Here is a 27276-nt window from a genome sequence, read left to right on the forward strand (position 1 = left end):
GGCCCCGGATAAATAAGGCATTACTGAAAAAGAACAAAGTGGGAGGCCTTATTTTACCTGATTTTAGAACCTATTATACTGCCACAGTAGTCAAAACAGCCTGGTACTGGTTCAACAACAGATACATGGACCAATGGAACAGAATTGAGAATCCAGACATAAATCCATCCACATATGAGCAGCTGTTACTTGACAAAGGCCCAAAGTCAGTTAAATGGGGAAAAGATAGTCTGTTTAACCAATGGTGCTGGCATAACTGGATGTCCATTTGCAAAAAATGAAACAAGACCCATACCTCACACCATGCAGAAAAACTAGCTCAAAATGGATCAAAGACCTAAAGATAAAATCTAAAACGATAAAGATCATGGAAGAAAAAATAGGGACAATGTTAGGAGCCCTAATACATGGCATAAACAGTATACAAAACATTACTAACAGTGCAGAAGAGAAAGTAGATAACTAGGAGCTCCTAAAAATCAAACACCTATGCTCATCCAAAGACTTCACCAGAAGAGTAAAAAGACTACCTACAGACTGGGAAAAAGTTTTTAGCTATGACATTTCTGATCAGTGCCTGATCTCTAAAATCTACATGATACTGCAGAAACTCAACTGCAGAAAGACAAATAACCCAATTAAAAAATGGGCAAAAGATATGAATAGACACTTCACTAAAGAAGACATTCAGGTTGCTAACATATATATGACACAGTGTTCACGATCACTAGCCATTAGAGAAATGCACATCAAAACAACAATGAGATTTCATCTCACTCCAACAAGGCTGGCATTAATCCAAAAAACACAAAATAAATGTTGGACAGGCTGTGGAGAGATTGGAACACTTATACACTGCTGGTGGGAATGTAAAATGGTAGAACCACTTTGCAAATAGATTTGGCGCTTCCTTAAAAAGCTAGAAATAGAACTACCATAAAAAAAAAAAAAAAAGATCCAGCAATCCCACTCCTCGGAATATGTCCTAGAGAAATAAGAGCCTTTACAGGAACAGATATATGCACACCCATGTTTATTGCAGCACTGTTTACAATAGCAAAAGATGGAAGGAACCAAGGTGCCCATTAACAGATGAATGGATAAATAAATTATGGTATATTCACACAATTGAATACTACACATTGATAAAGAACAGTGAGGAATCTGTGAAACATTTCATAACATGAAGGAACCTGGAAGGCATTATGCTGAGTGAAATTAGTTGCAAAAGGACAAATATTTTATAAGACCACTATTATAGGAACATGAGAAATAGTTTAAACTGAGTAGAAAATATTCTTTATTGGTTACGCAAGGGGGTAGGGAGGGAGGGTGGGAGCGGGGCATTCACTAATTAGATAGTAGATAAGAACCACTTTAGGTGAAGGGAAAGACAGTAAATACAGGGGAGGTCAGCACAATTGGACTAAACCAAAAGCAAAGAAGTTTCCTGAATAAACTGAATGCTTCGAAGGCCAGTGTGGCAGGGGCAGGGGTCTGGGGACCATGGTTTCAGGTGACATCTAAGTCAATTGGCATAAATAAAATCTATTAAAACATTCTGCATCCCACTTTGAAGAGTAACATCTGGGGTCTTAAACGCTAGCAAGCAGCCATCTAAGATGCATTAATTGGTCTCAACCCACGTGGATCAAAGGAGAATGAAGAACACCAAGGACACAAGGCGATTACAAGCCCAAGAGACAGAAGGGGCTACATGAACCAGAGACTACATCATCCTGAGACCAGAAGAAGTAGATGGTGCCCAGGTGCAACCAATGACTGCCCTGACAGGGAACACAACAGAGAACCTCTGAGGGAGCAGGAGAGCAGTGGGATGCAGAACACAAATTCTCTTAAAAAGACCAGACTTAATGGTGTGACTGAGACCAGAAGGGCCGCAGTGGTCATGGCCCCCAGACCTTCTGTTTGCCCAGGACAGGAGCCGTTCCCGAAGCCAGCTGTTCAGACATGGATTGGACTAGACAATGGGTTGGAGAGGGATGCTGGTGAGGAGTGAGCTGCTCAGATCAGGTGGACACTTGAGACTATGTTGGCATCTCCTGCCTGGAGGGGAGATGAGTGGGTAGATGGGGTTAGAAGCTGGCGAAATGGACATGAAAAGGGAGAGTGGAGGGAGACAGCGTGCTGTCTCATTAGGGGGAGAGTAACTGGGAGTGTGTGGCAAGGTGTATATGGGTTTTTGTGTGAGAGACTGACTTTGATTTGTAAACTTTGACTTAAAGCACGATAAAAATCATATTAAAAAAAATTCCTCTTCCCACCTTGGAGAGTGGCTTCTGGGGTCTTAATTGCTGGCAAACAGCTATCTAAGATGCATTAATGGTCTCAGCCCACCTGGAGTAAAAGAGAATGAAGAACCCAAAGACACAAGGTAATTATGAGCCCAAGAGACAGAAACTAAAAACCAAACCAAATCCAGTGCCGTCGATTCAATTCCGACTCATAGCGACCCTATAGGACAGAGTAGAACTGCCCCATAGAGTTTCCAAGGAGTGCCTGGTGGATTTGAACTGCTGACTCTTTGGTTCGTAGCCGTAGCACTTAACCACTACACCACCAGGGTTTCCAAGGGACAGAAAGGACTACATAAACCAGAGACTACATCGGCCTGAGACCAGAAGAACTAGGTGGTGCCTGGCTACAACTAATGACTGCCCTGACAGGGAACACAACAGAGATCCCCTGATGGAACAGGAGAGCAGTGAGATGCAGACCCCAAATTGTTGTAAAAGGACCAGACTTAATGAGACTAGAAGGACTGTGGAGGTCATGGTCCCCAGACCTTCCATTAGCCCAAGACAGGAAACTGTCCCAAAGGCAACTGGCCAGACAGGGACTGGAGTGGACTATGGGATAGAAAATGATACTGTTTGTTGATGAGTGTGATTCTTGGGTTAAGTAGACACGTGAGACTATGTTGGCATCTCATGTCTGGGGGGGAGATGAGAGGGCAGAGGGGGTCAGAAGCTGGCTGAATGGACATGAAAATAGAGAGTGGAGGGAAGGAGTGTGCTGTCTCATCAGGGGGAGAGCAACTAGGAGTATATACCAAGGGGTGTATAAATTTTTGTATGAGGCTGACCTGATTTGTAAACTTTCATTTAAAGCACAGTAAAAATTAAACAACAACAACAACAAAAACATCATGAGACAGGAGGAGAAGGGCAGAATGGATCCCATTTGCTTGTCAGGCTGCAGCCATACGGACCTTGCGGGCTGCCTGGTGCCATTCTGGCCCTTCCTGGCTCTCCCTGTGCTCCCCCTCAGTGCCTGGCCCACAGCATCGTCCTCTGCTGCAAGAAATTCCACGTCTTGAGGTTCAGAGGGCTGGCTGCTGTGCGTCCATTGGGCCTCTGGAGTGGGGATGAGGTACTTGAGTGACATGCAGTGACCACCCCTGGGGTCCCTTCCACTGAGGCGAAGGTCTTGTGCATGACATAGGCTTCTAGAGGGTTCCAGCAATCTGAGTGTGTGGTTGGATTGGTGTGGAACCCAGGGAATACAGTCCTGTATGCTGCTTCATCAGCAGTCAACTATCTGTCTAAATGCAAATAATTTGAAGTGATTAGATGCTCTTCAAGAGCTTAAAAAAAAAAAAAAAAATCACAGGGCAGTGGTAGTTCAGTGCTAGAATTCTCACCTTTCATGTGGGAGAACTGGGTTCAATTCCTGGCCAGTGCACTTTATGCGCGGGTACTACCATCTGTCCGTGGGGGCTTGAGTGTTGTTATGATGCTGAACAGGTTTCAGCAAAGTGTTCAGCATGTGCTGAGCTAGGAAGAAAAGCCTGGTAATCTACTTCTGCAGATCAGCCAGTGAAAACCCTGTGAATCACAACAGTCCAGTTCCATTGCGTGTGGAGTCGCCATGAGTCGGGGGTGAATGGTGACGGCAGCTAACAACAGCAGAGAGAGTGCTGGACTTCTGGATATTTGCAGATCAGAAAGGAATTTGGAGACACTGTCAGAGTGGGTGAAGTTTTTATGAAGATCCGTGAACACAGTTGATGCTGTTCTGCTAAAGTGGATAAAGCTTTGTTCTGACCCACGCTGTTTGGCTAGAGGTGTGTTAAGTGGAGGGGACGGAGGGGCTTGGTTCCCTGCAGTGTTTGCGTTAATTCCTGGCAAAGTTTCCATTTAATTGGCATGGCAGGGTGTAAACACCTCACCGTCTTTGTCAAGTCTTCCCTGTGTTGTAGTGCTCAGCTGTATGTTTCTGGTCTTCAGGATTACGTTTTATGGAGTTTTGTGGAGCATATATGGAGTTTTAGATGATTTTTATGTGTAAAATAGAGACCGACCTCTTTTGTAGGACAGTGAAGAACCATTTGCAAAGTGGAAAGTTATACTTAATTTTTAATCTCTAGTCTCGAAGTGGGAAAACCTGGTGGCGTAGTAGTTAAGAGCTATGGCTGCTAACCAAAAGGCTGACAGTTCGAATTCACCAGGCGCTCCTTGGAAACCCTATGGGACAGTTCTGCCCTGTCCTATAGGACTGCAATGAGTTGGAATCGACTTGACAGCAACGGGTTTGGTTTTTGGTTTAGTCTCAGAGTCATGTGCGTAAGGGAATCCTTCCATTATCACAGTTGTCCTTTTTTATTGACTATGTCAAGTGGCCCAGACTGCTGTCTGGGTGAAATATAAATGCACATATACAATGTAAACACATCCTCTTTGACACATGAAGATAAAAGATTTAACATAAATTGTGTCTGTTTACACTTACACAGAAAACCCTACTATAACGAACTCTCCAGAATCTGTAGTGTTTGTTATCATAACACTGCCTTTTTTTTCATCCTGATCTCTGGCTTTCTGGTTAGTTGCAGTAACCTGCTTAGGGTAGAGGACCAAAGGAAACCCACACCTGTCTCTTCTTGTGTGTGGAGGACGGAGGACAAGGGGAAAGGGGTGCAAATTCACCAGCCATGGGAGGACTTGGTCTCCACCCCGTGTTTTTTAGCCTGTGCTGTTTCATGTATGGTTTTTAATGGGTTGCTTGGGGGTTTTCTGGGAGAATGAAGATCAAATTAAGCAATATAGATGCACAGGCTTTAACTGCACCACGCTGCAAGTATCGGTGGGTGGGCAGGGATGGTAGTGCCAAGTGACGGGGTGTTAAGGGTTATTTTCTAGTACAGTGGTTCTCACAGCATGGTGTCCAGACCAGCACCTGGGAACTTAGAAAACAAACTCTTGGGCCCCAGCCCTCTGTTTTACTGGGCCCTCCAGGTGATTCCAATGTGTGTGCAAGTTTTGAACACTGTCCTAGTGCTAACAAAATAAAGTTGAACTTCTGAGCACTTGTCTCAGTCTGCTTTCAGGCAGCTGTCCCGCTATTGCTCTTCTCTCCCTGCCACACAGGCTGCACCCCTGGGGTTCCCCTGAACTGCAGCCAGTCTGTCTCTCACCTCCAGCTGCCTCCCAGGCGTGGGTGCCTCCTCCTGCCTGCAGCACCCCTGGTCATTGCCGCTCATCCTCAGACTGCCATTGGGGGTCCCCTCTTTTGGAAAGCCTTCTGGACCTTCCAGAGCTAGGCAGTCATGGGTTCCTCATTGCATCCCCAGAGCCCTGTCCAGAGATCTACGAAAGCTTGTATTTCATTGACTTTGCCACTTGCTGGAGAGGCAGTGGTTCTCTCTCCATTGTGCGGAGTTCAGCTAAATATTAACCCTCTCCTAACCTCTTTACTCACGTTGACCTTAACTTTCACAGAAAATCAGCAAGTGGTAGGGACTAAAGAAAGTTTTTGAGTATGAAGTTATTGGTTTCAAAGAATCCATTTTAAGAGAAGTGAAGAACTCTTATGGTGGACACTGGCTGAGACACAGTGGGCTCATTCTGTAAAGCCCAAGGATCTTTGTTACACTGGATTTTGCTATGTGAACTGGGGATGATGACAAGTTCACAGATGTGTTTCACCTTGGCTGTGTGTTTACAGCCCAGCAGTAGCCTAATGCTAATCATGTGTTTAGCCCCTTTTATTCCAACTATAAGCTAAGACTGTCCTGTGTTTTTTAATAAAAATCTATCAGGTTTGAAGAAATTTTAATTATGTAGATGACTGTGTCTCATACTCTTTAATGGAAGTGGTGACAGGAGAGTAATCAGTGTTTGTGCTACTTTTTCCCCCATTTTTGCATATTAGTAATTGGTTTGGGGGAGCAAGTGGGTAGGTATTTTCATTAATATTTCATTTATGTAGCAACCTTGCCTAGAGCTTTATTACTTTCAACAGGAGTAGAAAAGCATTTGTTTGATCCTATGACAGCTTCTCAAGGGTGGAGTTCTATGGGGCAGCCCATTTCACAGGTGAGGACGATGAGGCTGAGACAGGATGTGCTCTGTTAAGGGCAAAAAACCAAACAAAAAGAAAACACTGCCATTGAATTGATTCTGATCCATAGTGACCCCATAGGGTTTCCGAGGCTGTGAATCTCTATGGAAGCAGACTGCCACATCTTTCTACCATGAAGCTGCCAGTGGTTTTGAACCGCCAACCTTTCAGGCAGGAGTTTAAGGGCAGGAGCTGGTAAATGGTGCTGCTGGAACATGGACCCGACTCATCCTGCTTTTTCTTTTTTCAGAGTTATATAATCAGGGAAGAACAGCTATTAGAAAAGGACATCATATCTGGTAAAGCAGAGGGTCAACAAAAAGGAGGGAAACCCTCCATAAGCTGGACTGACACAGTGGCTGTAACAGTGGGCTCAAGCATACCAAAGATTGTGAGGGTGGCACAGGACAGGCGGTGTTTCGTTCTGTTACTCATAAGATCACCACGAGTGGCGGCAACTCAACGGCGGCTAACAACAGCAACAACAAAGGTTGTATTTAAGGCAGAGCATATGAAAAACATTTAATTGCATTTCTTTATATCCCTTCGGAATACTTAGACACACAGCCTTTTGGTCGTTTTCTCAGCCAAATGCTGTCATTAGTTTTTCTCATATTAGCAGTTCTTAGGGGTTTGTTTTCCAAATATATGTAGTTTGTTTTTGCCATTCACTTAAATTCTTGGAGGAGAAATTCTGCCTTTTGATCTCTTTAAATACTGAGAAGTTTTTGGAGAACAGTGTTCCTTTCAACTGAAGCACTGTATGGAAAATAGTATCTTTCGGGAGGGAGTCCTCCACAGGCCCTCGCCAGCCTCCATGGTGGCCTGGCTTGGGTACCAGGCCTTCCCTCTCCCTCCTCCCATTCTTCCTGGTGTTCCCTGTGTTGGCGGCTGTCCACTCGTTTTGGTTTTGTGCTGCTGTTCTCTGGCTTACCGTGGCACATGGTGGGAACCATTGCAGAGGCCCCAACCCTACTGACCCGCCCCGTCCTTCTACTTTCCTTCATTTCCATAAACTTCTTTACAGGCCAGCCTGGGATTTCACATTCTAAGGCCTTCCTGAAAGGTTTTGGGTTTTTTGGATCATGCTGAAATTGGTTGCTTTTAAGAGGAAGAAATGGTGTTTTGCAGTTTCCTCCTAATCATCAGTGAGGAATAGCAGGGCACGTCTCCCTTCTAGTGCCCTGTCCAAGCCAGCTCCCTTCGTTCCCTGGTTATTTCACGGCACACGTGGAGGCTGCTGCGTTTTCGCTTTCCTGTGTGCGGCTTGTGTGCTTTGAACATCGTGTAGCGTTCACTGTCCAGCTTGGTTTTCCTTTTTCTGTTTCTATCACTAAACACTCCAGAGACCAACTGTCTCACTCCCAGACTCCCGAATGGCTGGCTGCTGGGCTCTGCCTCACACTTGGTGGCTGGGGCTTGCCTTCAGGAGTAAGTGGGTAGTTCTTCTGACTTTTTTTTTTTTCTATAAATGGGGAAAAGTGTCAAGTGTGGAGGCTGCTGTTTCATCCCAAGGAGTGGCTGTCCCGGCTGTGCAGCGGGCTGTATGCAGGCCTTGGACGGGACCCCACAGGAAAGCAGATTCTTCCTTAGTGTCTGCATTTTGATTGAGATGTAAACGTTTAGACAAACTTTGATTATGAGTCTCCGTGCTCATTTATTGGGTGCTGAATGTATGTGGTATGTTGGAAATGATAGCAAATAGTCAGTGGCTAACCCAAGCAGAATGCAATGGTGGAGCCCATTCTACTGCAGCTGTATACAAACTTGGGCAGGTGAATATACTTCATTTCTAATGCCATTGGAGGAGTAAGAATTCTTAGGCTGGGCAGAGGAAAAAAGAAAAGTACTCCCCCCCCTCAAAAAAAAAGACTTGTCATGTGAGTCATTGACCTGAAGTGGGGTGAGGACATGATTTGGAGAATGCTCCCGTAGCACATACCTGATTGAGACCTTGGTCCCTCCATTCCTCTTTAGGTGAACTTAACTCAAGAGGGGAAACCAAGGTCCTGGGCTCACCTTGGCCCACAGTCAGGCTGCAGGTGTTTGAGGGAGTTGCTTTGTGCCCAGGAGATGGAACAGAAAGTAGTGTACAGGGCCACTGCTCCCAGGGCATGAGCCTCGGTGGGAGATCACAGACAGTAGCCACGAGGCTAAGTGCATCCTTTCAGGTACTGACACTTTTCAGATACAACAAGTGCTAAGAAAAAGATGAAATAGAGAAATGAGAGACAGAGAGGGGGAGAGGGAGAGGAAGGGAACTTGGGGGACCAGTAGGGGGACTGCTGACTCTAGGGTATCTGGGCAAAGTGTCTCTGAGGAGGTGGAATTTGAACTGAGACCTGGATGATAAGGAGGCAGCCATGTGAAGGGGGAGTATCCCAGGCAGAGGGTATGAGAGGAAGGAGTAGGTATGTCGGAGGTTAGTGTCCAGAGTGTGCTGAGCAAGGAGAAGGTGCTGGGAGATGAAGTAGATGTAGGCAGGGATGGGCTCCTATAGAGCCTTGTAGCCTGGGCAAGGAGATTGGGTTTTATTTTGAGTGTCCTAGGAAGGCACTGGGTCACCAATGCCCCCTTCCCCCAGGGAATGATAAGATCTGATTTATGCTTTACAAAGATCACTCTGGCTCCTGGGTCAGGGATGGACTCAGAGGCTTCATCATGGTTAGGCTGCTGTTGTAGTCCAGGCTGGAGATGACAGTGGCTCAGATCATAGATGAGAGTTGGAGTAGTGGGGACAGACAGACATGAAATTCACTCATTCAGCATGTGTGGCTGGTGGGTCTGACATGCACCAAGGACTGTTTTAGGCACTGGGGAGAGAGGTAGGTAGGTAGGTTGATAGATAGATAGATAGCCACCTGCCTGCCGTGGAATTGGCTCCAACTCATGGTGACCCATGCACATTAGAACAAAATGTTGCCTGGTCCTGGTCATCCTCAGGATTGCCAGCATGTTTGAGTCCATCACTGTGGCTGTTGTGCCAATCCATCTCTCCAAGGGTCTCCTTTGTCCTCGCTGGCCCCCTACTTCACCAAACATGATGTCTTCCTCCAGCGATTGATCCCTCCTGATGACATGTCCAAAGCAGGAGAGTAGGACATTGTTCTGTTGTGATCCATAAGGCTTTCATTGGCTAATTTCTGGAAGTAGATCACCAGGCCTTTCCTTCTAGTCTCTTTCAGTCTGGAAGCTCTACTGAAACCTGCCTACCATAGGTGACCCTGCTGGTATTTGAAATATCGGGGTCATAGCTTCACAGCAACATGCAAGCCACCACAGTAGAGCAAGCTGACAGACAAGTGGTAGGGGGTATGTATAGTAGTGAAGTAAATGAAAATAATTCTCTGTCCTCATGGTGCTGAAATTGTGTTGGAAGCAGTCAGAGCAGGAAGGAAGGCAGAGCTAGGTCTTGAGAAGGGTATATGTGCACTGGGAAGGAAGTGAATGGGATGAAGAAGTAGGGGCATGATTATGTGAAGATCAACAAAGATTTCAAAAGACTTGGAGGCCAGAGCCAAGAGGACTTGTTGCTGGATTGAATGTGTGTGGTGTGAAAGAGAGAAGGATCAAGAATGACTCTTAAATTGTTGGCATGAGTTGGCATGAGTAATTCAGAGAATGGGGGTACCGTTTACCAAGATATGGAAGCTCTAGAGGAAGAAGTTTTGGGGAAGGAGACGAGTTATTAGACACTTAAGTACAAGAGGCAGATGGATGTACAATGCCAAAGCTCAGAGGATCTGGGCCGGTGACGTGTATTTGAGAACCATCCGGTGTACGGGTGGCACAGGAAGCCACAAGTCTGGGTGAGGTCATGGAGAATGAGGAGAAGGCTGAGGATAGTCACCAACGTTGGAGTTTGGGTAGCAGAGGAGATGTGGTCAGTGCACGTGTGGAAGCGTAGAGAAGGAGGAGATGTCAAATAACTGGAAGGGTCAAGTAAGACAAGGGCAGGCAGATGTCACTGGCTTTGAGAGTGTCATTGGGGATTCAGCTAAGAGTTATTCAGTGTCATGGTAGGGCCAGAGGCTCACTCAGAGTGGGTTGGAGATATCAGGAAGTAAGGACTCTGAGAGCTGGGACTTCTGACAGACCTTATGTGGAGTTTTGCTATGAAAGGACTGCTGTCTGTCGTACATGATATTATATGAATGCTTTGACTTCTCCAAATCTATGTCCTCACCTTCAAAATGGCAGTTATGTTACCTAGCTTATTGTTGAGAGCATCTCATGAGGCTAAACAAAATGACGCATCAGTGCTTCTGGCACAGCCTCTGTCTGGCACGTGGATGTCCCGAGAGTGCTGGTTTCTCCCATGCTCTATCTCAGGGGCTTCATTTCTCATCAGCAAATGAGGCATTGGACCAAACGAAGTTTCACTTTCTAGGTTCTCAGGCTTTGCCCACTCCTCAGCCCTAGCACCATCTGCTGTCACTCGCCCCCACCACTGCTTCACTCCCATCCATTGCTTTAACCCCCAGCTGGATGCTTCTCCTTTCTCTCATCTACTCTGCTTTGATCCTGCCCTGCCCTTTGGCCCCTGGATTAATCCCCTGAAGGACCAGCCTGGGCTTCTCTCCCACTCGAGAGCCTTCAGTGGGCCTCCTTCCTGATCTGGGCACACGTGATCCTCTGTGATTTGGCCTCTAGCAGACTCCTTTCCTCTGTTCTTCTCTATGTCCCTGAACCATCAGATTTGCTCTTCCTTGGGTGTATTTTTTTCTGCCTTGTCTCTGGCCTGTGGAACATTCTACCCAGTTTTAAATATCGTCCATCTTTTAAGAGCCAGCTCATGTACAAAGCTCCCCGCAGCGCTGTAACAGAAAGGACCTTGACCCTGCACGAAACTCTTGTCTGTCTTGCCTAATTCAGTTACACATCTAGAGGGGACTTGCTAGTCTACCTACTAGTGGACCCTGGTGTGTGCACATCGCTACACACCTCCTGCCTCACCTGCCAGCTGTTTACAATGGGTCATCTCTCCTGGCCCTCATTGTCAGGTTCCTTAGAGTGTGGGCCCTGCTTCTTTGCATCCCTCATTGTGCCATACATATTGGGTGCTTAACCAATTAATGAACTACATCAATCAGAAGACCTAACTGTCTGGGAAGCTTTAATAGTGAGTCTGGAGATTATTATATCCTAAGAAGTGACAGTAACAAAGGGTTTTATGTGTCTGGAATTTAAAAAATAAAACCAAATACACCAGTTTTATGAAAAACTTTAAAATCTGCAAAGGCATTGGCCCAGCAGTTCCATTTTTAGGGAATAATACTATAAAAATCGTCTTTCGTATCTGCTGAGAATGATCATTGAAGTAAATTTGCAGTGTGAAAACCTTGGGATAACCTAAATGTCCAAAAATAGGGGATTGGTTTAAAAAAAGAAAAGAACTTGGGGTACATATTTAGGCCCTAAAATTATTATCAGCTTTTTCTAAGGATTATATAGAACATTTATTGACCCAGTAAACTGTTCATACTAAGTGAAGGAAATAAGTTTGAAAACATACTATTGTCTGATTTCATTTACATTAAAATATCTACAGAGAAAGAATAATGGGTGTAGGCAGTGTTAACAGTGATTATATTTGGATGTCGAGATTATTGCTTGTTCTTACTATGTTTTTGGTATCTATTGCCTAATGTTTCTACAGGAAGCATGGCTTCCTTGTTTAATAAAACTTTATTAAAATTAGAATTGTATACCTCTTTGATTCATATGGAAACCCTGGTGGCATAGTGGTTAAGAGCTAGGACGGCTAACCATAAAGGTCAACAGTTCGAATCTACCAGGCAGTCCTTGGAAACCCTGTGGGGCAGTTCCTCTGTGTCCTATATGGTTGCTGTGAGTCAGTATCAACCTAATGGTGACAGGTTTGGTTTTTTTGATTCATATAAATCACATTAAAAAAAAAAATCTTTGCTGTCTAATTAGCTTTTCTATCTTACTGTTGATTTAACCTTTATGCAGAGTTGGGGAGAACCCAAGGCCACCTGGTCCATGTCAAAGGGTAGCAGAAAACATGGGACGTGTTCCTTTGTGTCCCCACTTTTCTGGTCCCAGTGACTGGTCTCCAGTGTAGACGCGATTGCTTGATGTCCTTCAGGATGATTGTAGCAATTGGTTGATGGCTACTTAAGTAGACTGCAGAGTTTTGTCCAGGGACACCAGTCCTGCACCATGACGGTTGGGATGCTCAAGTCCATGGCTGCAGCCACTGTGTATTTTGAGTGCCTTCATCTTCCAGCAGTGTTTCAGGCAATAGTCTGTTGTGCTCCATAGGATTTTCATTGGCTAATTTTAGAAAGTACATCACCAGGCCTTTCTTCCTAGTCTCATTTAGTTTGGAAGCTCTGCTGACACCTGTCCACCATGGGTGACCACGCTGGTAGTTGAAATACTGGTGGCAGAGCTTCCAGCACCACAGCAATGTACAAGCGACCACAATGCGACAGAGAGATGGGTGGTGGAATAATAATAATATATAGGTTTCTTAAAAATTGGCCATGTTGTGGGTTTGAAAATCCTTGTAACAATGATTTCCTTTTAACTGAGACATGTCTCACCTTGTCCTCTTCTCTCCCTCAGTCTGCGGGCCAGGCATCGACATCCGCAATGACTACCAGCAGCTGAGGCGCCTGGAGAACTGCACGGTGATCGAGGGCTACCTGCACATCCTGCTCATCTCCAAGGCGGAGGACTACCGCAGCTACCGCTTCCCCAAGCTCACCGTCATCACTGAGTACTTGCTGCTCTTCCGCGTGGCCGGCCTCGAGAGTCTCGGCGACCTCTTCCCGAACCTCACGGTCATCCGCGGCTGGAAGCTCTTCTACAACTATGCCCTGGTCATCTTCGAGATGACCAACCTCAAGGATATTGGGCTTTACAACCTGAGGAACATTACTCGGGGGGCCATCAGGATTGAAAAGAATGCTGACCTCTGCTACCTCTCCACTGTGGACTGGTCCCTGATCCTGGATGCTGTGTCCAATAACTACATCGTGGGCAACAAACCCCCGAAGGAGTGTGGGGACCTGTGTCCGGGAACGATGGAGGAGAAGCCATTGTGTGAGAAGACCACCATTAACAATGAGTACAACTACCGCTGCTGGACCACCAACCGCTGCCAGAAAAGTAAGAATCCTGCTGACTGTGGCTTTCCTTCCGCTCCTCTTCCTTCCTGTCTGCTCTCCCTTGCCCTCCTCCTCTTCTGCATGCCTGTGCTCCCTGGGTGGGGTGTGGTTGTATTGCATTGAGGACCTGGCACCCCGGCCGTGGAGCGGCTGTTCCCAGTGGGTGCCTTGGCTTTCTTTTGCACTTGGGAACTCATGGAATGCCAGGTGGTGGCATGGCCGAAGGCCACATGGCTGCTTTCAAAACATTAAAGTCATATGTTATAGTAGTTCACTGCGCTGCTGGGCAAGAAACTTGTGGACCTTCAGCTTTGAATTCCTGATGAGAAAGGTGGCCTGTTGTTCTTGGAAGTCCGTCAGCCTTGGCAGCCGGGGCCTGGTTAGGTAGCAATTCTTTCATCCTTTGCATGACAGGGTATTGTTTTGGTACTGCCAGACTTCCTCAGCATGAGTGTACTCGGGGTGTGTTTGAAAAAAGGAAAAGTCGACAGCTAATTCATGTCCTGTGAAAGTGGTGGCCTCGGCCCCGCCCTTGGCGTTTAATGGCGACGTTAGGACACTCAGGCATTCTGGTTTATTCTAGAGCACCTGCCAGGTGGGAGAGTCTGAACCAGCCTCCAGGCATCCTAGCACCTTGTTCTGGCTGAGCTTCCAGGTAGCTGCTTAGCAGGGTGCATTTTAGACTCCCAGGCTCTGTTTCCTTACATTATACCTCTTTAAGAAGGAGTTGTAAAAATCATGTAACATCATTTATATGAAAGAAGGTTGAAGGATGCTCACCGCTCTTGGGGAAGGTGGTGGTATGCTGAAGCTTCTCCTGAATTATATGGGAATATGCCTATTTTTCCCTTCGGTATAACTGAAATTGCCTTAATGGAATCAACATCTTCAGAGCCAAGTTCTATGGTATTAAAATGTGACTCGGGGCCTTGGCCTTATTGCTTTCAGCCATGTTTAGGAGTCTTGGCCAGGAAGGTTCCCCCCCGATTGGAAGTCAGTATGGTAGCTATAAATAGGTATTATTTAACGTTGGCCCAGTTACAAGGCCAAGAAGCCCGTGTGCTCTAGCCAGTCTTGAGGAGCCAAGAAATCCCAAATTGGTAGGCTTGCCTGCCCCGTGAAGTGTGTAAGGTAAACAGATGGAAAGCCAGGCCCCACAGGCAGCATTGTTCTAATTCCCCCAGCCAGTGCTGAAGCAGGAAAGGGGTGCTTGCTTTAACCCCGCATGTCTTTCTACCCTCTGTGCTACTGTTCAATCCGTACATACGTGAACATCTGATAAGGGAAGGGGGTCCCACTGGCTGCAACCAGCGCCTTGTTGAGCCGAGAACTCAATCAGGCTGTTTCCTAAAACCGCTCTTGGCTAGAGGCGGCAGAAGGTACTGTACCAGAGTCGTGTTTATGATTGCTTAAAGGTCACTCACTGGTTTGAGAAAACAACTAAATGCATCTTTAAAGTAGTCTTGAAAATACATATATATTTTTTACTTTAAAAGAAAAAACCTCAGCCATCAAGGGAGGCAGGATGGTGCAGTGGAAAGGTGTTGGATGCAGTGATCAGAGGGCTGGGCGACTGGGGCCGAGTCAGCCCCTCTGTGCCATAGTTGGGCATCTTGAAGTGTTCCGAGGACGGCCTCATATTCTCCCTTAGTGTGATCCAATGTGTGCATGGAAGTGTTTGGAAAGCTTATAAGCTCTGTACAAAAAACAGAGTGCTATTTAGAAAGCCCTGGTGGCACAGTGCTTGAGAGGTTGGCAGTTCAAATCCACCAGCCACTCCTTGGAGACCCTTTGGGGCAGTTTTACACTGTCCTACAGGGTCGTTCTGAGTTGGAATTGACTCGACGGCAACAGGTTGTTTTTTTTTTTAATTAGAAAATCTTTAGTGGGCACTTGATTCAGTAGACACTTAATTTGGTCACACTGGAATTTTTGGCTGTTTTCGGACTTGTTGAAGAAGCCCAAAGGAGGGATGAGGCCTGAGTGAGTTCTGGGTCCAAGTCTGGTACCCAGGATTGGAAATGAGCACGTAATTTAAGTTGCCTGACCCTCAGTTTTTGCATCTGCAAAATGGGATAGATACTGTCTTCCTCATAGGGTTGTTGGAAGATTCGAAGGGGCAAGAGGAAAAGAACCACGAAAAAGTAACGTGGCTTAGAAATTGGGCTCCAGTGCTGGTGTGGCTGGTGCTGACAAGCCCCTGGGCTGGCTGCTCGCTTTCCCAAGACTGCGCTCTGCAGTCTTCTCCTTGGCCAGTGGTCTCAGTCCTGATGATGTTTTTTATGGTGTCACGATACAGTACGTACTGTAACTGGTAACAGCGTACAGAGAAATTGTCTTCCCTTCACCTGGTCCTGAAAACTTAGGCCCGGGCAGGTTTCTTAGCAGTTTTCTAGTTGAACCTGGACTCTTGCCCTTTGCAGACATCCCTTTAAACTTGTGCTGTCCAGCGTGGTGGCCACCAGCCACATATGGCTGTGAAGTATTGCAATGTGGCCTGACCAAACTGAGACCTGCTATAAGTGTTAATAGACACCCTGGATTTCAAAGGCTAAGTGTGAACAAAAAAATGCATTATCTCATTAACTTTTTTTTTAAAATATTGATGGCATGTTGAAATGATAATATTTTGGATATATTAGATTAATTTTCACTTAAAAAATTTTTTTAATATGGTTACTGGAAAATTTTAAATTACAAATGTAACTTGCATTCTTCTGTTGAAGAGCGCTACGTTAGATTTTTCATCCTGAGGCCATGAGTTCGTTTTCCTGGCTGACCACTGCAGTGCTGTGATATTCTTACACGTCGGTGCCAGGTGAAGGGCACAGAATCCAGTCAGAATGTCTACCTTGAGTTCCACGTAAGCATCGAGGTAGCCATTTCAAAGGTTACGTACAGAAGAATCTTGCGCAGACATTCTTCAGACCGGCTATGGAAGGTGGAAGAATGTCTACAAAGATACTCAAATCAAGGGTTCGTGTGCAGTCTTTGACATATTGGAGAAACACTCAGCTATGTAGTACCGATACACAGTTCTTACCTGACACTGTCATTTTAAACCCCCTCTTTTATTTAATGTGACTTTGCAGTGGCAGGTAGCTTCACAGACAGCCGCATTAAGGAAATTACTGCTTCATGGGTTCTCTGCACAGTTCCATATTCCTTAGTTCATTCTTACAATTTGAGGAGAGATTTTATTCAGGGTTGAATTATTCATAAAACAGAATTGACCTTTAAAAAGTTGCGCGCAGCTTTTCCGTCCCGCACGAGCTTAGCTGTTTGGTGCCCTTCTGACGTTGACAGGGTCGATGGTTCCACCTCACCTCCTGATCTCTCCTCTTCGGCTTTTCTTGCTCCTTTTCTCCTGACCAGTCTTTAATAGCATGTAGTTCAGAGCTCCAGCCTAGTTTCTCTTCTCACTTTCCTTGTGCCCTAGAACCTCTTAACCACATGTTGTCCCACCTGCATCCAGCTTCCATATAGCCTTTCCAGCCAGACCTCTGTGCGTAGCCACACCACCCTTGGGTTTTCATCTGTGGTGGTCTTCCCTGTCTCTTCGCTGCTAACCTGTTGTTTCCCTGCAGTCCCTCTCTGGGTCGGTAGCACTTTTGTTTCCTTAGTTCCCATGTCAGGAACTTGGGTGGCATTTGAACTGTTCTTTCTTCAAGTGGACACTGAGTCCTTCCATCCTAAATGTTTCTGCCGTCTCTCAGCTCTGTCGTCCTTGCCTGTCCCCACTGCCCACTCAGGTAGTGGCACTGCCTCCTCCCCAGCCACCCTGCTGAGCCCTGCCTGCCCTGCTTTTCTACCTTGGCCTCAGTGATCTTCCCAGCACTCTGACCAATAGCCAACCAGTACCCAGATGCTGTCAAGTTGTCTCCAATTCATGGCGACCCCATGTGTGTCAGAGTAGAACTGTGCTCCAAAGGGTTTCCAAGGGCCCATTTTTAGACATAGATTGCCAGGCCTTTCTTCCAAGGTGCCTCTGCGTGGACTCCAACCTCCAACCTTTTGGTTAGTAGCTGAGCATGGAAACCATTTATACCTCCCAAGGACTGCTGACCAGCATGCTCACCTACCTGAGGTTCTGCAATAGGGCCCTATAGGTGAGCACCTTGGTACACCATGAAGCTCCTTGGTCTCCTTCCACCCTACCCCATGAGACCTTTGCTCCTGGACTCCACACCCATGCACCTGGCCTCCTCCTGCGCTGTCCCAGCCTGCCGGGGCACTCTTCACTGACTCGTTGGCTGCCACTCATTGCACTCGCCTTACCCTTCCAGGCTGGACTCCAGCAGTGCTTCCTCTACTGTCCCCACCCCAAGGACTTTGTGTCTCCTTGCAGCCCCTGGTGGGAGGTGCTTTTTGAAATACATTGTAAATTCTGGGTGTACCCTCTATCTCCTGGAGAGCATAGCTGTCGCACTGGGGGGTAAGCGTAGCACCTCTTTCGTGAGGGATTTAGTGTCAGGAAGATACATCCCTCCCCACATCCCCCACCCCCACCTGGAGCAGAGAGCACTGTGTAGCAGTTCTTGGCGAGCCAGAAGAGCCTGGGATTATGAAATACGGATGTTTCCCCTGTCATTTTCACGGTCATTGCTTCTGATGAGCATTGTCACCAAAGCCATCTCCAGCGCTTAATTGGCAGAGGCGGTCACCCATGGATGGTAGCTGTTTCCTCTCCTGCTATTGTCGAAACGACTCAAGGCCAAAGATTATGGAGAAGTATGAATGTTATCCCAAAAGTTGAAGCGTGGCCTGTGCAGCTGTTCATAGCTGGTGTGGAGCTGTTTGTTGGAGGCCCACTGTGCCAGGAAGGGGACAGAGAGGAGGCCGTCCTCTGAAGCACCTGTGGGTTTCTTACTTCCCAGGGTATTTGCTTTGGCGGTACACGGTGTATGTTTGCCATAGGGTTCTCCAGGACTCAATTTCAGGTATAGACACCCCCCCAAAAAAAAAGCAACCCCCAACCGTACTGCTAAACTTAGTCTCTGAGTACTTTTTAAGCTATCAGGACGAACAGTTCGTGGTCTGTGCACATCACTGATTGTGTGTGAGAAGGCCAGGTCTTTGCCAGGAAACCCATGACTGTGACCAGCCTGGCTATGTTGGAAGCGGACTTTGCTGGTGGGTGCAGTTTTATGTCGATTAAAAGGGCATTGACTGAGAACAGTGGTCCCGGGGTTTGTTGCATTTCATATTGCCTTCAGAATGAGAAACCAGGAAAATAGCAGATGGGAGCCTTCGGGTGAGAAGGCAGTAAATGGCTCCCTTTATTGACAAAAGGAAAACATTTTACTGCTATCTGACTGATGGGACCACAGACTTAGATTGAAGGCAGGTGGTGGAAAAAAGAAAATCCTACTTTTTTTTTTTTTAACCTTCAGGTTCTTGTTTTCTTGTTTATCAGAAGCGCTCTTGAGGGCAGTACGGGTGTGTGGGGTGGGATTATTTCCGTCTCAGTTTCCTATAGGTTGGTACGTCCAGCCCTCCAGGTCAAGGTGGGTGACTTGTTAATCAAAAAATTCTGTGGCTGTCGAGTTGATTTCAAGTTATAGTGACCCCACGTGTTACAGAGTAGATTTGCCCCACAGGGTTTTCTTGGCTGTAATCTTTATGGAAACAGATCTCCAGGCCTTGCTTCCACAGTGTGCTGGGTGGGTTCCAGCGGGCAACCTTTAGGTTACTAGTAGAGTGCAAACATTATGCACCACCCAGGAAGCTCTCGGGGACTTGTTGAGCATTTGTACACCAACTGCTGGTTTGTGGGGCACATTCACTGCCCTGAACCCCCACTGGCTCGATGTGCCTTGTTTCATGTTAACACCTTTTTAAAGAAAAAAAAAAAAAAAAAACGGAAGATGCCTGTGAGGACCCGGGACGTTTCTTTCTTTCTGTTAAATGCTGTGTGGTCTGCAGCCAGGCTCCTCCTGCGCACCTGGCCCTCCAGACTGCCAGATGTGGTTCTGATATGGGTGTGCCCACAGGAGAAGAGCGCTTTTGAAGGTGGGTCCCAGAGCTCTCGGGAGGAGCTGGCCTTCCTCCCCTGGAAGGCCCCTGCTCTGGTCAGCTGCTCCCAGTGTGGGGGTGATCTTTATTTAGAAGGGCTCACGTGCCCCCAGCCTCCTTTCTCTGCCTTTTATAGTCAGGCACGGAGATGACATTCTGTCCTCCCGATTGCTGACCGATGTTACCAAGATGGTGAAGCAGTTGGCGTGCATGTTCCTTTGGGACGTCCCTTAGCCAGCCCTATTGCCCTGTTGCTTAGCTGCCTGTATCTCCTTCCTGAATGATTTTGTTCTTGTCTCATTGTCATTTAATTGAGATGTCACTCTTCTGATCCCCCTTCAGAAGCTTTTTTAAAAATTTTAAATAGGGATGTCATCTTAGAGACGACATAGATTTCAGAATGACCCTCCTAGGGTGAATTTTATAATTCTAGATATTTGGAAAATATTTGTAGTACCAGTTAAGCCTATTTGTAAGATCATTCTGGTTTCTTGCTATTCCTAAAAGTCTCTTTCTTTGGTGCATTCATGTTTCTGCAGGACTTCAGGTTTGGTCTGGTTATAAACCCTGCTGAGAATTTGCATTTCTAGCAAGTTCCCAGGCGATGCTAATACTGCTGGTTAGGGACCAATTCTGAGAACCACTAGTAGAGCAGTGGTTCTCAAAATTTATTAGACATAAGGAGCCCTGGTGGTGCAGTGGTGAAAAGCTCAGCTGCTAACCAAAAGGTCTGAAGTTCAAATCTACCAGCCCGTCCTTGGAAACCCGATGGGGCAGTTCTCCTCTGTCCTATAGGGTTGCTATGAGTGGGAATCCACTCAGTGGCAATGTTTCTTTCTTTTTTTTTAAGAATCACCTGGGGATCTTGTTAAAATGTAGTTTCAGGTTCAGTGTATCTGGGATGGAAATGTCAACTTCTCAGCCAGGGTTTGAACCGGTTCAGAGCCCTGCATTTCTGTTGTGCTTTTATCATGTGTGACATTGTCTACAAGAGGAAGGCATGACACAGAGTGTGTGGACCTCTGGCTAATCTTTTCTTGGATTGTGTTGCTCAACTCGAATTTATAGGGTGGTTCAAACGTTAAGTTTGGCTAGTGGTGGAGTTGGACGCACACCTCCTTCTAAAGGCATATGGTGAGAATCAGGGATATAAAAGACAGTGCCTCGGATCACCATCCTAGGGTGCAGTGCTCCCCTGACTTTGAGGAAGCGAGTGACAGGTAGAGCAAGGCATTCCAAGGAGGTGGGTGGGCAGGCAAGGGACACACAGGATACTCGACAGAACAGTAAAGGCTGAGGTATGCTGACAACTGTTAGAAGCTCCTGGAGCCTGGGAAACCACCTTCCTTGAGGAAGTTTGCCTACAAACCAGCTCCCATGGTGCCATGATCACCATCCTAATCTAAAGGCATGAGGGGGGTGTGTGGGGATGACAGGCCTGGTCTGGGGGCTTGGGCAGCTGGGTTCAGCTCTGCCTTTCCCAAGGGCGTTGTCAAACCACTTTTTTGCTCTGTGCCTCAATTCCCTTTCTCTGAACTAGAAGGCTTGTGTGGGATGACTTCTGATACTTCCTCAAGCTCAGAAAATCAGGGATTTACCAAAATCATCTCTGCAACCCCTGCATAGCTCTGATGGACCTGTGTTTGGACGGTTTGATGTTTTTTGCTCGTCTGTTTGTGTCCATGTGGGTTGGTCTCTCTCTTTCTTTTGATTTATTATACTCAAACAAGGTATATCTATCCTTTAAAATTTTCGTAACCTGTGAAATGGCATAGAGACCACCTTGCATAACTTGTGTATAAGAATTTTAGAGATACTTTGTGTGGAAGAAGAACTCCAGATGGAAATCCTAAATCGAGACCATTCCAGGTTCTGGTCTGTATCTGCGGCTCACACGTGACTTTGAGCTGGACACGAGAGCAAGAGCGGAGGCTTCTTCCTGTTCCAAATGGCTCAGCCTCGCTGTCTTTGGGAAAGTAGCTCACGGCGAAGTGTCAGTGACCAGTTCTTTCTGGTTCGAGCCCCTGCTGAGAATTTGCATTTCCATCCCAGATACACCGAATCAGAATCTTACGTATAATAACTAAGAGTCTTACGTATAATGAATTTTGAGAACCACTCCTCTATTACTGGTTCTCAGAATTAGTCCTAACCAGTGGTATTAGCATTGCCTGGGAAGCTTATTAGAAATGCAAATTCTCAGCAGAGGTTAGAAGCCCTGCTTTGGAGTTGCAGTTTCCTTGTGAGCCTGACAGGCTTCTTGTTGGGCAGTTCAGCCTCTTTCAGGTTTCGTCTTCCATCTTGGAAACAGGGATGGTGTGCCCTGTCGATGGTAGAGGGGGTCAGAGATAGTACCGGATAGGTTGCCCAGCATGTGGTAGGTTCTTGGTAATGGCAGCAGCCGCTGCTTTTTTTTAAAATTAAACAAAGCTATCTAAGACTTATGCTCAGAACCAAAAAACCAAAAACCAAACCCAGTGCTGTAGAGTCGATTCCGGCTTGTGGCGACCCTATATGACAGAGGAGAACTGCCCCATAGAATTTCCAGGGAGCACCTGGCAGATTTGAACTGCTGACCCTTTGGTTGGCAGCTGTAGCACTTAACCACTATGCCACCAGGGTTTCCCTACACTCAGAAACCATCTAAAATTCTCAATGTTAGGCTGGATTGACTATGTATGTTTACTTCCATATCTTAAATGGTCTTTCTCTATTGCTTTTTCTAAATTGCAAAAATTCAGTTATCATAAATAGCAGGATATAGTTTAGGAGTGGTTCTTTCTTATTTAGTCCAAATTGTTCACATTATTGTGTCTCTAGATAAGCCATATCTTTAAAGAACATTCAGTAAGGTACGTAAGTCTGTATCCGGGTGCTGGTGGGGCCTCTGTAGTTACATGCAAACTCTATTTATTTGGTTATCAAACTAGAAATTTATTTGGCTTGCGAGCTTAGTATTTGAAAGAATTTAAGAGCTATAAACAGATTCTTATTTGATACTGACATTAAGCATTATCTTTTTACAGGTTTTTTTTTGTGTGTGTGTGTGGACAGCATTGAAGCGGTTACACAGTAGGCAGAATTTTTGGTGAAGATAACAATATTTTTATTTGTGAAAACTGCAGGTCCTACTTAGTAAAGGTAGCAAACCATCTACCCCAGGTCGAAACATGCACCCTACTTCTTCTGTCTTTTGGAAAATACTAGTGCTCTGTGTGTGTGTGTGCATGTGTGTGTTTGCATCTGTTGTGTATTATTTGTGTGTGTGTCTCTGTTTATGTCTGTATATGTGTTATTTGTATCTTTGTATGTGTATGTATATATCCTTAAGTGTGTATTTTGTGTGTGTGTGTGTGTGTGTGTGTATTCTACTTCACCCCCCACCCAGCCTCCTCTCCTGTTTTGTTTCATTTCCCCCCCTCACCCCCATTGCAGGGAACACACACTCTCTGTCCTCCCTTCCACCTTCCTTCCGTTCCAGGGGATCAGGTGGGTGGGAGAATGTTGTGTAGGAATGCCAGGCCTTCTCCCGGAAGCCAGGCTTCTGTTTAATCTCATTATTGAACAGAAGTTGCTTTTTGTTTCTTTGTCTTGGTCACAAACAACAACCCTGTCCTCTCTGTTTTCTTTGTGCCGTTTTTCACGGAATCCACGTGGGCTGGGAGCAGAGGCAGTGTGTTTGGGGTTTCTGAGTGGCTTGGTACTTGCAGCCTAGTTTAGAAAAACTGTGCAGATGGACCCAAGGCGGAGCTGCCTCGAGTTGGGTTTTGAAAATCGTAATAGCTTGGATACATTTGTGAGGTTGTAGTGGCTGGAGCCCATGCAGGCAGGTCCATGGCTGTGGTCTGAGGCTCCCGGGGCCATTGTGCTGTCTGTGTTCGAGGGCGGGGAGGAGGGGCCCAGCCATGACACCCATACATACATCTGCCCTTGGCAGCACATCTATGGACTGAGACGGCCGTTCTGGATTTCCAGATAAATGCAAAGTGCTGGGATGGTTTTTAGCAGCTGCCGAGACCAGGGAGTCAGGCTCAGTAGTAAAAAGGGGAGGAAAAAAAAAGAAGATTGGGAAGCAAATAGCCTATGATACAAAAGAGGCAATTGGTATTATTAGAAACACTTCCTGAGCAGCGCTCCTGTTTGAGCTGGGATTTTTTTTCAAAAGGTATTAGTGGTTATGTGGAGACAGATGGGAATGAGTCCAGTCCCTAGTTCTCGCTTTGTCCCTGGGGCGGTGCCTGGCGTGATGTTTTCCATTGTGATTTCTGGACCTCGAAATGGCCATTTATGCTTTGCCTAGTAGGTGATATTATTAGGTTCTTAGACTACTCAGATAAGATGTACTTTAAAAAATCTGCTGCTGCTGAGTCGATCGTGACTCATAGCGACCCTGTAGGACAGGGTAGAACTGCCCCATAGGGTTTCCAAGGCTGTAATCTTTATGAAAGCAGATTGCCACATCTTTCTCCCACGGAGCAGCTGGTGGGTTTGAACCACCGACCTTTTGGTTACCAGCTGAGTGCTTAACCACTGTGCTACCAGGGCTCCTTCAGATAGGATGCAGGGGATATACTTTTGTTCTCTTCCTCAGTGAATTTGAAATGATTGGATTATTTCGTAATACGTTGATACTTTTAGAAGCTTTGGAATACAAGCTGTGTCAGACAAGCTTTAAAACAGGTTTTAAGCAAAGTTGCGGAAAATGTACCACAGGCTTTCTGTTACTTGAGAGTTGGAGGAGCTGAGGTGCAGGAGGGTGTGTCTGGGACTCCCTCTTTGCAGTTCCACACGCAGGACGCAGGCTCAGTCTAGGCAGCAAGGTGTCGTCTTCTACCGTCACTGGCTCTCCTGCCCCTCCTCCTACTGCCCCCATCCCCTCCTTCTCCATCCTTTATGACCACCGTGGCAATCAGGATTCAGAGGGACTTGACGTCATAGTCGCTCGTGAATGGAATCCTGAGACTGTCATTTTCTCAGAAGAACGCTTCTTAGCTCCACAAATATTTGTTTTTTTAAAAATTCCTTGGAGAAGTCACTGTATGCCAGAAGTAGGTGATGAGGAGGAGGGAGGGGCCTTCTGGGTGTGCTTTTAAGCAAAGCAGCATCTATGAATAGACTTGATCAAGCAGCAGAAGCTGACTTCACAGAGATTTGTTTTGCAGAATGAATTTGATATTGGTTTTACTGCTGGCCATACCATCATGGCAGCTGTAGTTGGCTCGCTGTGCCCTCTGCCCATTACAATGCAGAGCAAGCGTTCAGGCTTCGGCCACAGGTTCCCTGAACTTCATGTTGATATGCTGGGACATAGAGGTTACTTCAGACCCTCCACTTGATTTGGTCCCACTGGAAACCTTGTGCTGTTTATTTGGATAACTGCGACTCTGGTCCTGAAAATACCGCCAATCTTGTTGGGCAGTGTAAAAAAAAAAAAAAAAAAAATCCAGTGCCGTAAAGTCAGCCCTTACTGCAACTCTTGGTGACCCCATGTGTGTCAGGGTAGAACTGTGCTCTGTAGGGTTTTCAATGGCTGATATTTTTTGTGGAACTGGGTCACCAGGTCTTTCTTCCGAGGCATCTGAGTGGACCTGAACTGCCCACCTTTCAGCTAGCAGCTGGGCATGTCAACCATTTGCACCCTAGTGTTTTATGTGTTTGCACTAGTGGTTGTCCTAATCATGGGAAGCCTCAGAGTACAGACAACGAGCAGCTGAAGAGGCGTGAGAGGGGATTATGTGGTCATCAGGGAGAGACAGTATTCCGGATGGTGTTCAGATGCCACTTCAGCTGATAAATAAAAGGCAAATGACTTGTGAATGGTTTCATGTGAACTAGGTCAAATTCTTTTTTTTTTTTTTTTGCAAACAAGCATGGTGTATGTTGTGCGTTTTTGGAAGTATAAAGCCTCAATTCCACATGGCAGGTTCCCAGCCTCCTGTAACTTCACTCTCAGAGTTCCCCCAATATGATTTGGACTCCTCTGGGTTTGGGGTACAAGGCCTTCCTGATTTTGTTCCTGCCCTTCTCTACAGTGTCACCTTCCTCCTACAACTTCCTTGCCCTCCTCACGCTTTTCCCCTAGCACCACCTTCCACCTAGAGGGCTGCTCTTCTCTCTCAGCTTGGCCAACTTGATTTCTTCTTTGGGGCCCAGATTAAATGTCACCATCTTCATGGATCTTGACCCTTCCCACAAAATTGTCCTCCCTTCTTTTATGCTATGAATTTCTCACTCCAGAAGCCACACCCCTAAGTGGGAGTATTTGTTTGCATGTTCCTGTCTTTGAGGGCAGGAACCTGTCTTAATTACCTTGCTAGCCTTAGTGTCTTAACAGAATATCTGGTCCTTACTAGGCAACCATGAGGTCTCAGGGGGTGGTGCGAAAGGTTAGCGCTCTTGGCTGCTAGCTGAATGGTTGGAGGTTCGTGTCTACCCAGAAGTGCCTTGGAAGAAAGACCTGGCAATCTATATCCAAAAAAACCAGCCATTGAAAACCCTATGGAGCACAGTTCTACTCTGGCACACATGGGGTCGCCATGAGTCAAAATCGAGTCCGTGGCAACTGGTTTTAGTAGGCAGCAGGGAATGAGGGAATGAATGATACAGACCAGGAGCCTTCAACTTTTCCTTTTCTGAGTATGTGTGTGTTCCTCTCCCTGTGCCACCATCTCTTGCCTTTCTCCTTCTCTGAGTGGTTACAGAGGTGGAAATTTAGGCATCTTGAAGTTTGTTTCTGGCACTTAAAATATTTTTTCAAGGTAAATTGCCAACTTTCATTTTCATGAAAACAAAATGACCCAGATGATGAACCATTTTGAAAAAGAAATGAGACTTTGCTGTAGTTAGGGAACCCATTGCTGTAGTTAGGGCACCCTTGCTGTAGTTGGGGCACCCTTGCTGTAGTTAGGGTACATGATGGTTATAGACTTGCAGGAGAGTAGTACAAGAAACACGTATACTAGATACACTATATTTCTGATCCATTTGGAATTCACTCTATGTTTAATATGGTCTCTTAGCTATTTATTTAGACTAAATTATCAAAGTCTCCATAATATATCGAAATCATAGAATTAAAATGGTTTTCCTTGAGTGCTAGTAGGGTGATGAAGCCAGATCTTAGATTTTCTTAGTTGGCTTACAATGTTCCAAGTACCTTTATTTTACATCCAGTTTTTGACATGGGGATGTTTCCTTAAAAACCTGTAACTTCACAGTTAATTTTGCTCCCAAAAGGTCCCTCTCAGAGGTAGTTATAGACCTTGAAGTCAGGAATGACTTGGATAAGATGGAAAAATATGGATCCATTTATAGTTGCATGAGCATGTATTCTCCCAAAGCCTTGATGACTGTGATATCAGCCTGGCCCAGGGGTAGTTCTGGGGGATGCGCCCCAGGGCTCTATTCTGACCCAGCCTTTATCGTGCAGCACTGAAATAAAGACCTGGTGAGGCATTTGTCCAGGTTGGGAGGCTGCACTGCTGGGAGGAATAACACTGGAGTCCCTTGTAGAAGCTGCAGCCTAGCCGAGCCAGGCGGAGAGGCAAGTGGCTTGGATAGTCACGTGGTGGTAAGGTTAAGGGGCAGCCCAGCCTCAGGATCAGATGGAACGGGCCCTTGCTCCTCTCTGCCTCATGCATGTTGTTAAAATGCATGGTGTTAGATAAACCCAAAAACCAAACCCACTGCCGTCGAGTAGATTCCAACTCCTAGCGACCCAACAGGACAGAGTGGAACTGCCCCACAGAGGTTCCAAGGA

General features: G+C 46.2%; 1 protein-coding gene across 1 annotated transcript in view; it reads left to right on the forward strand.

Moving 5' to 3' along the window:
* IGF1R (insulin like growth factor 1 receptor) overlaps positions 1-27276 on the forward strand; it is a 352725-nt gene that overhangs the window by 50091 nt on the left and 275358 nt on the right. Inside the window, exon 3 of the mRNA XM_010593853.3 lies at positions 12958-13503. Coding sequence (XP_010592155.1) covers positions 12958-13503 — 546 coding nt within the window. The remainder of the gene's footprint in view (positions 1-12957; positions 13504-27276) is intronic.

The sequence above is a fragment of the Loxodonta africana genome, chromosome 13 (genome assembly GCF_030014295.1).
Source record: "Loxodonta africana isolate mLoxAfr1 chromosome 13, mLoxAfr1.hap2, whole genome shotgun sequence".
In the NCBI taxonomy this organism is placed as follows: Eukaryota; Metazoa; Chordata; class Mammalia; order Proboscidea; family Elephantidae; genus Loxodonta; species Loxodonta africana.